The sequence below is a fragment of the Myotis davidii genome, unplaced genomic scaffold (genome assembly GCF_000327345.1).
Source record: "Myotis davidii unplaced genomic scaffold, ASM32734v1 scaffold168, whole genome shotgun sequence".
NCBI classification, from domain to species: domain Eukaryota; kingdom Metazoa; phylum Chordata; class Mammalia; order Chiroptera; family Vespertilionidae; genus Myotis; species Myotis davidii.
The window spans coordinates 7618397-7629950 of record NW_006383016.1 but is presented as its reverse complement, the minus strand read 5'-3'; the positions used below and the strand labels follow the sequence as shown (position 1 = coordinate 7629950).

The window sequence follows — 11554 nt, the reverse complement described above, 5'->3', positions numbered from 1 at the left end:
GCTAAAATGTATGTGAAGGTATTCTGATGCAAAAACTTTTACATGTATGCAAGTTTGCATATATGTGAATCATACAGTAATGGAAAGAGGGGTTATAACTACAGAAGTAGAAATTCTGAGATGTCTAGGGTAAGAACCCTGAAGCATGGATTGAGGTATGTGCATATTTTCATGTGGGTATAATTTGGGAAGGTTTTAGTTGTGTTTTCTTGTGTAATGCTCTGAGTTCTGGGCATTTTCAGCCTGTTTCAAGTTAATTTTAGAAGCAGTTGATGGAATTTGATGAAATGTAGTACACTAATAAGGGTATGAAATTTTATTTGTGGTTGTGTCATCTTGAAATAAAGTGGTATACTATATATGTTTTTTAACTGAACTCATGTGCTCTAATTGTACGAGGCTTTGGTGAAATTAGGCAAATGAATAGTGATGAAAGAACTGGTGTGGCATGTTCAATAAGGTCTACAATTAACAAAACCACCACTTGTCAAATGCTTGTTAACTCTAGTCACCACATTTTTGGTCAAAAAATATGAACCCATGGAGAGAATATTTGAAATTGGGTACGTTTCCCAAGTCAGAAAAAATTTAATAAATTTCAGAAGGCCCATTACCATCCATTCTCAAGTAAGTCACTTGAAGTTGAATCAAAGCATTTTAAAGGGCCAAGGATTTAATAAGTATTCTTTTGACTTTCCGTGCAAGGAGGAACAATTATCATAAAAATAGTAGGTATAAAAAAAGTTATCCAGTTTTTAAATGTTGAGAAATTATGTATGCATTAAGGCCAACTTTATTTTTTCAAAAGTTGATATTTCAATTGTAAATAAATCTAGGCCAAAGAATACACCACTTTTCAGAGATTTTGTATAAACCTACTAATGCCAGAATGAAAAACAAATCTGTGTGCATACAGAGGATAAGGCCAGGTGCCAAAATATGTTCAAGGATGCACTTTGGGATTCAGCTTCCCTCTCTACTGCTCCAAAAAGTTGCCTATTCACTTTTCCTCACCGATTTCTTTCTGTTGGAGGCAGGTGGCAGCCACTTACCCTTCTTGGGTGCACAGGGATTCTTATGTCTCTTGGGACCCTAAAACAAAGCATGAGCCTGCTATCCCATTCCCAGTTTACTGGGCTTAGTGAGTGCTCAGATTTCATGTTGGCCTAGATCAAGGCTTAGTAGGGCAGTCTTATTTGTCACTATCACCAGCACCTTAGCTTTCAGGATGAGTTTGTGCAAATGTAAACTCCTAGAGGATTTACCAAGTGAGGTATCACTTTTTCATATAAAGAGCTTTATATGCAAATTTTATAGATTATTTTAGGAATGCAGGGTTTAGAGTGGTTACATATGTCATAGATCAGAAGTCTTCCCTTTAAATATCTATGTTTTAAAAACAATATTAAACAAAAATACGTTACTAGGACAACAGCTTAAATTGGGCACAAATACCATGCTATGTAAGTCTCTGATTCTGTTTAGGAAAAGTAGGGAAGACTATCAAATATCGCTTTTTTTGTGAGTTTTCACGAGCCTTTCTAAAAGCCTGAATTGTCATTTTGCTCTGTATAAAAGTTCAACATTGGGCTAGCATAAACAACAACATTGGCTAAGTATTACTTTGTGTGAGGCCCTGTACTAAGCACTTCATAGGATCTTTCCTGATATTTGAAATAACCCTGTGTTTATTGCTCCATTTTATAGATCAGGGTAGGTCCTGAAGCCCAGATGTCTTAAGTGAGTTATTTAATTTAGTAAATAGGAGCATTAAGATGTGAAGATCCTCCAGCGCTACAAATCCATACTTAAGGACGCCTTTTGCCAAGAATGTCAGCATGGGTGGATCTTGAGAATCCCATGCTAAGTGAAATAAGTCAGAAAAAGTAAAGAACCATATGATTTTACTCCTATGTGGGTTATAAAAACTCATAGATGCAGACAATGGTATGTTGGTTGACAGAGGAAAAGGGCCTGGGGGTAGTAAAGAGTAAAGGGGGCCAAATATATGGTGACAAAGAGGACTTTCAGTGGTGGGCACACAATGTAATATACAGATGATGTATCAGAAATGTACACTTGAAACCTGTATACTCTTATTAACCAATGCCACCACAATAAATTTAATTTAAAAAAGGAATGTCAGCATGAACCAAGGGACCCAGAATCAGATACTCTGTGCTTGGCTTTGTCCTTTAGGGGTTGAGTCCTGATTTTTATTTTTATCCACATAATACCATGCATAAAGCTTGGTTTTATGTTCATGAAACACATGAAGAAAAATTGTAAAACATGACATGAATCAAGTAGACATGAATGTCTCCCTAAAATTAATAATATATATTTATAAGATGCTTTATAGGCTCAAAGGAATGTCATAGTTATTATCTTATTTTTTTTCACTCTTTCTTTTGAAATAATTATAGATTACAGGACATTGCAAAGATGGTACAGAGAGGTTCTGTGCTCCTTTCTCTCAGTTTCCTCCACTAGTTACTTCTTACACATTATAGTACAACTAGAGGCCCAGTGCACGAAATTCGTGCATGGGTAAGGTCCCTAGACCTAGCCAGCGATCAGGGCTGATTGGGGCCTTCCAGCTGCAGGCCGGGGCCTTCCTTCATTCCGCGCTGCCCCCAGGTGGTCAGCGCATGTCATAATAAGCGATCGAACTCCTGGTCTCCTGGTTGAACTCCTGAAGGGACACTAAGCATATTAGTTTTATATAGATATAGATATAGATTAGATATAGATATAGAAGATATAGATGATATATAGATATACATAGATATAGATATCAAAACTGGGAAATTGACTTTGGTGTAAAAAGGTTTAGTTATATAACTTTCTATCACATATGTAGATTAGTGCAACCACCATTGCAATTAAGATATGGACTTATTTCATCAGGGATTACCTGATTTGAATAAATGCACAGTAATTTGGAAAACATGTACTTAAATATAATGTCTGGGCTGCTGACAAAATAGAACTTCTCTCTGAATGAATTCAGATTTTTTTTTTCAGATTTAAAGTTACTGACCTACCACTTGTTTTTAATATATGTGCTTTATGGTAGCAGGTTATATGAGTGAGTTTGATCTCTGTGTTCTCAGTTGGGGTGCATTGTTCTACTTAGAAAAATGTGTATACCAGGACTAACTTCTGGCAGTCAAGTATTCTAGGCATAAAAACTATTGGGGGATAAAATAAATCTATTTTAATTTTTTCAGTTTGTTTAAAAGCATTATAAATGAGTGCTGATCTTTCTGTAGTATTTCATGCTTTTACCTATTGCCATTGTTTGTAGAGTCTTCATTGTCATAGATTTTGAAGGAACCTATAATAATAAAAGCATAATATGCTAATTAGACCAGACGTCCTTCCAGGTGACCTTCCGGACAAACCCGCGGCTGTGGGGGCCGAGGCAGAGGCGGCAGAGTTTGCAGAGGTGGCAGAGACCCCTGGCCACTGTGGAAGGTGGGGCCCAAGGCAGAGGAAGCTGAGGCAGCTGTGGCAGCGGTGGAGGAGCCCCTTGCACGAATTCCGTGCATCGGGCCTCTAGTATAACAATAACAATAATGATAATGTGTATTCTGATAGTGTACCATTTACTGAGTGCTCACTATACATCATTTTTTCTGCATTCATATTTAAGTCAATCCTCATAACAGCCCTATCAGATAAACATTATTATCCTTATTTTAAAGATGAATCTGGGGGTCGATAAGGTTAAGTAAGTTATACTGGCTTCCATAGTATTATGTGATGTATTTATGATTCAGACTCACTTCTGTCAAATTCCAAAGCTTGTGTTTATAAGTGCGTGTTCATCAAAAGAAAGTTGTGGCCTCAAAATTTCTATAGAACATTGATTCAAGGCCTCTTCAAGTCCATCTTCCTGGGTTTTATTTCAGAGACTATATCCTTCTGGTATAAGAAAAGCCCATGCCCATGTTTCTGAGATCCTCAGTAAAAATAAAGAATACTCATTTTCACATAATTTCTGCTTAAATATAATAATCATATAATCATTTACAAATAACCCCAGTCCCCAAGAATTTGGGCTCTGAGATTATTCTCTGGGTGTAAATCTTAGCTTCGCTATTTATTAGTTGATTGAGCTTGGGAAATTATTTAACTTCTCTATTCCATAATGTCCTCATCTTTTTGAGGGTAATATGAAGATATTAATATGCTAAAGTTATGAGAAATTTAATAGTTATGTAAAGAACTAAACACAGCATTTAGAACACATGCTTTCATGTAAGTAATTATGTAAATAATAATTACTACTAATTATTATAGGTATTATTTTATCCAGAACTAATAATCCAATTACTTGGTTCTACTTGAGCCCATTTCTAGTTTCTCCAACATTTCACTAAACTATGGGATTAAATTAGTCAACATTTTACTGAATTATAGGACTAAATATATTTAAGAACTGGCCAGTAACAAATATAACTTGTGATTTTATTGTTTTGAAGAAATCAAAAATTATCTACAGTAAAATAATTGTATAATCATATTGATTCACTCATTCAACATGTTTATGTGATGTCTCTTCATTTTATTGTTCACCAACTCTTTGATCTATTTCCATATCTTATAGATATTTCCCTTTTGAAGACTGGATAGCATAAAAAGCTGTCTTTAACAGCTGCTTTGAGGTCATCTACATTTGCTGGCTGCAGGTGGAAATCTCCTTCATAGAGCCTGAAATAGAAGGTTGTAAAATGTGGCCTTTGAGGGAGCCAAACCATACCAGACTTTTGTATAATTTATCATCCACAGTGTGCGCTAAGGTGCTTTTGATCTTTGAAGGCAATATCTTTCAAAGTCATGTGCTGCTTATATGTGACCATGGGTCCTTTTTAGGAATCTCAGTATCATGCTGATTTCAATGAGTGAATGAATTTTTAAGAAGGTACACTGTTAACTCAATTTAATTGAGGCCCGAGGTCCTCTTGAAATCTAGTTAGGAGGATCAAATGAGAGAAAATACATGGATGGTGCTTTGAAAACAAAGAACTGAGTAACTGTAAGATATTTTATTATGATAATTTCTATACCTTCATATTCACCAAACTATTGATTTCACAAAATATTAAAGGTCCTTTAATTCTACCAAATATTAGCCGTAAAGAGCGTTTTAAAATACTTTCACACTGTTCGGTTCTATTCCTTATACTTCTTTACAGAGTGTATTTTAAGCACAGAACTAAAAGTTGGTGTCACAGAGAAAGTTGCGGTAACTTATAAGCTTTGGTTTCTAGAGACTTGAAGAAGTTTTTCCATCTTTCTGGTATTTCATTCCTGTCAGTTTGCATTGCTTCTTTCCTTTCCTTCTTCTCCTCGGCCAGGTTTGGTTTTGAGCTTTGGATTCAAAGAAACCCCAAATTCAAAACAAAATGGTCAGAACTGCTGACTCTTGTTTTGTAACCTTTTTTAGTCCAGCATTCACAGGAAGACAGGGCACTGACCAGAATTTGGGCCTAACTTCACCCAAAATGTTGGCAAAGTTCAGGAACCTTGGAATGAATTTGGGCCAAAGATACAGATATATACCAAAACTTCAACATTTTTCTAAGACATTTAAATATATTTTAATAAACTATCACCCTTTAAAAAGTAGATTTTTTACTTAACATTAGTTATTAATCTGCCAGCTATTTTTTTACTGAAATTAAATTATCTAATTTACACTTTGTATTAAATAGACTCTCTTGTTCTTTGAAGTTACAGGTACATTTTGGAACCTCACTTGTAAAATGTACTTAAGCGTCTTAGTTACTTTTTAAAAAAGATTTGTAATTACAAAAAATAAAGTTATATTAAACTGGCTTATCGAGTTTCAACTCAGAATTTTTATAGCCATGTTATAAATCTTCCACAATAGTGTTTTTATAATGGGAATGCTGACAAATGCAATAATAAACACCAACCCAAGGATCTTAATTGTATGTTCATGCATGCTAGCATAATATTTGGTTCAATTTCCAGTGCTCATTTTGCCAAAATCTGCTTTCACATTGGGCAACTGTAAACGATGATCAGGCTGAATGACTGCCTGTTGATGGCAAAGGCTTCTGATTATTTTTACTTTCCTTGGAAAGCCTGATTATGTCTTCCAAATATGATTTCATTTAGATCCTTTTTTGGTTTACATGTCTGAATACTAATAGTAACCTGATAGTTATGGGGAACTTAGTTTGAGACCAAAAAGCAGTTTTCAGTCAGCAAAGAGTGTATAAATAAATTGAGTCCAAGCAACATCTAAAATGATACATTCCAAGAGTCCAAATAACTTTAAGATTTCTAAAACTAATTATTACAGTTTTTCAGAAGTAATTTACACCATTAGGATTTGTTTTTCAAACTGTTAGAAGGTATTGAAAAACCAATGTCACCCTGGCTGGGTAGCTAATTGGTTAGAGCACCATCCGGAAACTCCAAGGTTGTGGGTTCAATCCCGGGTCTGGGCACATATGAGAATCAGCCAATGAATGCATAAATAAGTGGAACAACAAATCTCTCTCTCTCTCTCTCTCTCTCTCTCTCTCAAATTACAAATTTTATTAAAAAAAGGAAAACCAATATCTACAGAAATTTCTATCAATGTTGATTTAGGAGATGATAAAGGATAAAACAATTTTAACATAGGTTGTTTTATATAATAAAATCACTGTATTATAAAGTACACTGAATTTGTGGATCTAACATGGGAAAAATAAAAACGATCACATTGCTTAGAAAAGTTGAGTGTTGAGATATGGAGGTACAGTAGATTCATGGCCGCAATGCAGATCATTTTGTCTTACCTCTAGGGATAATTTTGTGTAAGGAAAAAAATCTATCAGTTTCTCTATGTTTCTAATCCTTATTTAGCTTCAAATTATTCTATTAATAAAATGATTTAAAAATGCCTTGACACTTTATATTTTAAAGGAGCTTCCAAACATATTAAAAATGTACAGAGAACAATGCATTTATAAGCTGTCACAGTTGTAAGAATGGTGAACATACTTCTATTAATAACAGGAAAATAGCTGTTTATCCGGATGTTCTTCAGGCATTCTTTACTATGCTGAAGAGGTGTTCTCTGCAGGATATTATGTGCTTGTTGAGAATATAACAATGGTTCATAACTTGAGGGAGAGGATTAAGGCTGTTGGTTGTACTTACTCTTCAGTACCCAATGATGTTTAGGTCCTTTGCAGTTTAAAAAAATCGTGGTTTTCAAAATTGGTTCTTTCAACAAAATGTTAATGATTCCTAGAGTTGAACCATTTTTTTTTTACTTATTTAAAACTTACGGATTATTTTTTAAATGATGTTTAGGTGTCAGGACTTTAAGTGGAAGAAGAAAGGGCACTTCTGTAATCTGTTTTGAACCCATGCACACTATATGTAAAATATCAGCCCAATTTTTAATTGAATAAATGAGTAACTGGATAAACATGAGGGACCCGAGGAGCCACTAGCACTCTATAAGTCGGGAAGCACAGTGTTGATGATGAGATGAAAAATAGTTACTTTTCCTTTAACCTATTGCAATGAGTAATTTTAATTTTATTTTTAAAAATACAAATATGCTTGCCTTAGTCGCTAAGATGTTGTCTAGGAATAGAAAATAAAATGAGTAATTTACTTTATAAAACTTATATAGAGGTCATTGTCCAAATTTCAGGGTTTTTTTGTTTTGTTGTTGTTGTTGTTTTTAAAAGGTGCTGGAGAACAACAACAACAACAAATCACACAACACTGCCCAGTGGTGTTGTTTGGTCTTAGCTGGTTACATTTTTTCTTTTACCTGTTTATCCTCATGTTCTTGTAGTAGAAGTAGAAAAATCCAGGTGAAAAGATACAAAGTAAGAAGTCACCTTTAGGAAGGTGGCCATTTCAGATCCAATCCAGTGCCTATGGGCAGGAGAATTGGGAAAACTTGTAAATGAAGGCATCCAGAGGCAGGCTATCCCTGCCATGCTGGGATGCTGGTCGGAGGGAGTGGGAACTGGCAGAACCTACCCGGGAGGCAATCTGGCCATTTGTAGCCACAAACTTGAACGTTCATTTGATGCAGAAATTTCATATCTATATAATATTAGGAAATTATCATAGGCAGAGCTTTATAAGAATGGTCTCTGTAAAGGACTTGTAAATATGCCCTTGTAAAGGATTGGAGGTAAGTCGTGAAACACCAATATGACAATAAAATACAGTAATTAAAGTTACATTTGGATCATATTTAAAGTCAAAGGAAAAGTGTTCATTCCATAATGCTGAGTGGAAAAAGATCAGTACTCAAAACAAGTCTCAAACTTGTTAAATGCATTGAATTTACATCTGTATATATTTTTTAAAAAGACTAGAAGGATATAGGTAAAAATGCTTTATGGAACCGTAGAGTGATTTAAATGTTATTTCTTTTTTTAATCTTTGTTTTCCCAACTTTCTAGGATGAGTATATATTACTCCTTAATATATGAATTATATTTCTAAAAGTATGATAGGGACAGTGTGTGTGAGGGGGAGCGCTGGGGGGTGGAGAGAAAGCTAAATAAAGTGTTGGAAAACGGGGATTTATCCTTTAGGGTTACTGAATTTACAGTAAGGTGGGCATTATGCACTCCTGTTCCTCTCCTCGCTTAAACTTACTCTTATTTGAATACCCCCAATTCAGCTTAGCAGGTCGCCCAGAAGGACGAAGTGGGGAATGGCAGAGTCCAAACTGGAGGCGGCCCCTCAGCACGGTCCTGCGTCAACCGCATCTCCATTGCACACAGTTTTGGGAAGTGAAAGAATGCATCTCTTTGGACTTTTTGCCTTGTCTTTTCCTGGATGAGACTAGAAGGAAAGCTACCTTCCCTACTTTAAAAGTGCGTCCCTCCCCCTCCCCACACACGTGAGGAGCGTCGCCGGCTGCAATCGCCGAGACGTCCGACGCCCCCAGGAGCACCTTGGGCGCCTGGGGAGGAGCTGCCCCCACCCACCTCCGAGTTCTAGCGTTGGGCTCCTGGACAGCCCAAACAGGGTTGCAAGTAGAAAGAGGCGAGGGGCGTGGCCCCGAGGCCAGGTGGCGTGTCCTCCGGACTCCCCTTCCTCCCGCATCTTTTTGTTGTCTCTTTAGGAGCATGACTGACCGACCAGAGACGGAGCCCCTTGGCCTCTCCGAAGCCCCGTACCCAGCACCCTTCCCGGGCCCCCGCTCCCGGATCCCCGAAGGGCGCAGGCCGGAGCGGAGCGCCTGCCAGGAGACTCTTAAGTTCAAAAAGTAAAAATTCTATTTTTAATTTCTATTTTTTTATAAAAAGCCAAGGAAGAGAGATTGGATTCCACAGAAGCCCACGAAGGCTGGCGTTTGCGGAGATGATTAGCATCCCACCCACCCGGCGCGCAGACGTAGCTTCTGGGCGGGGCTCTGGGGAGGTCACACTCCCGAGCCGAGCTCAGAAGGTCAGACGTTGGGCCTCGAAGCGTCCCTCCAGGCCTTTCCGCCGCACCCGCTGCCACGTCCCCAAAGACCTGGCGCTCCAACACGCCCGGGCGAGGCGGGCGGGCGGGCCCACCCTGTGCGGCTCAGCGGGTTTCCTTCTTGCAGCTCTCCAGGAGCTCCGTCATGAAGGAGATGTAGACGATGGCCAGGCGGAGGGTCTCGATCCGGGACAGCCTCTTCTCGTAGGCAAAAGTGGGCACCTTCCTCCGCAGCCGGTCGAAAGCCTCGTTGAGGTTGAACATGCGCTTCCTCTCGCGGATGTTGGCGGCCTGGCGCTGGGCATGGGTGATCACCCGCTTCCTCTTCGGGCGGCCCAGCAGGGAGGCGCTCCTCCCGGGCTCCTCTTCCTCCTCCTCCCCCTCGTCTGCTTCACCTTCCTCTTCCTCTGGATCCTCCTCCTCGAAGGGCGCCAGGCCCCTGGGTCGTCCCTCCTGGAGTGCCAGGCCTCGGTCCCCGAAGTGGAGCCCGGGAGCCAAGTCGCAGAGGAGGGGGTGCCCCGGGGAGGCGAGGGACAGGTCTGCGACGAAGTCCAGCACCGTGGCGTCCACGCAGCTCTCCCGATACGCCGCCATCGAGTCCTCTGGGTCCTGTGTCTCATCGGTTTCTCGCAGGGGAAGGCGAGACTGCGGATCGGCTGCCTAACAGCCCTGAATCTGACGCGACGGCAACCACGAAGGGTCGGGGGACGTTAATATTTAGGACCAAACTGGTAACAGGATTAGTCGCACCGATTGGGAAGGCTGTGGCGACGCCCCTCCTCTCGAAGCTGATGGAAGGAGACAGCCTGACCAGGCCGGGAAGACGCGTAGAGACAGGCCTCCAAGTCCAAGATCCATTTCGCTGCGCCACCTGGGACAGTTCCTTCTTGGCCACGACCCCCAGCTCTTACCTGCTGTGCCTTTCGTGTCTCTCCGCGCCCTGCGGCCAACTCATATCCTTCAGGCCCCTTGTCTCACGCGGTTCTTTCATTGCGAGGTGGCTTTTCAAAGCGAGGATGTTTTCCACCTCCCCGGCTTCTCCTTGGCTTCTGAGTCCGAGTCCTGAATCCTGCCACCCGGCGCTGCCAACCAGTATGAAACAAGTGCTTTTAATGATGTCCTGAAGAGGGGCCCTGTCTGCCGGGGTCGAGGGGGAGCTGTTTGTCTGGTATCCCAGTGCAGCGCTTGGTGAAAGGCAAGCTCTTCCATTAGCTTAAGTAAGCACGGTTGGGGGCCGCGGGGCGCATTCCCCCTAGTCGCTCTTGGAACCGGCTTTGGCCTCCTCCGGCATCCTAACCATCTCTCCTGCCGGGTTACAAACCCTGACTTCTAAAGTCTGTTTTCTCCTAGGCAGCCTCACAATTCAGATACTTGACTCTCCTTTTCCTACCCTTATCTTCTACTCATGTAAAGTAGAGGATTTTACTTCGAGGGCAAAAGTGAGGAGGGCAATGAAATGAAAAGGGGAGGCTGGGCGCATTTTCTCAGAGCTTGCTCTATGCATAATCCCAGCGTGGGGGGCAAAGCAAACGCTCCCTGCCCCCAAACAAAACAACTTCCATCTCCTTTCAAACATCTGATTTGCCCTTTAAAAAACCCATGGGTCCATCGGCTCAGCCTCCGTTGAGAAGTCTTTCGAACTTTAAATTGCTGATCAGTATTGGCGAAGAATGAAAAATCCTGACATGTCCATCTGGCTTATTTTCCTCATTGATCTGTACTGCCCTACAGGACATAAGAGCAAAAACCAAACTTCCTTTCATTCTATTTATCGGAGGGTCTTATTTTTGTTCTTGTTGTTACCCTTAGATCATTTTGTTAAGAGGAACGGGAAAATTTAAATGCCATACAATGAAAATGAAATTCTACTGACTGTATAGTATCTCTAATATTTTAACAAAGAAGGGTTTATTTTTTCCTATTAGAAGACATAGCCAAAATATAAAAATAAAAAAGATGAGCAAGGAGACGCATTGGTTCCAGACAGAATCGAATCACCATGTACATCAATTCCTATTAAGGAGGTAAGTTGTGACTATGATGGTTCAGCTGGTACACTGGACAGCTCCCAGAAAAC

The 11554-nt window shown here is 40.0% G+C and overlaps 1 protein-coding gene across 1 annotated transcript; it reads right to left on the bottom strand.

The window, feature by feature from the left end:
- Window positions 1-9440: 9440 nt before the first annotated feature.
- FERD3L (Fer3-like bHLH transcription factor) lies at window positions 9441-11296 on the bottom strand. Its single transcript, XM_015558137.1, has one exon. It carries the CDS (start codon window positions 10069-10071, stop codon window positions 9583-9585), a length of 489 nt encoding a protein of 162 aa, XP_015413623.1. The 5' UTR covers window positions 10072-11296; the 3' UTR covers window positions 9441-9582.
- Window positions 11297-11554: the final 258 nt, after the last annotated feature.

What these genes read in the sequence shown, in the direction of transcription:
- FERD3L (XM_015558137.1), bottom strand. Translation starts at nt 10,071, where the DNA reads ATGGCGGCGTATCGGGAGAGCTGCGTGGACGCCACGGTGCTGGACTTC.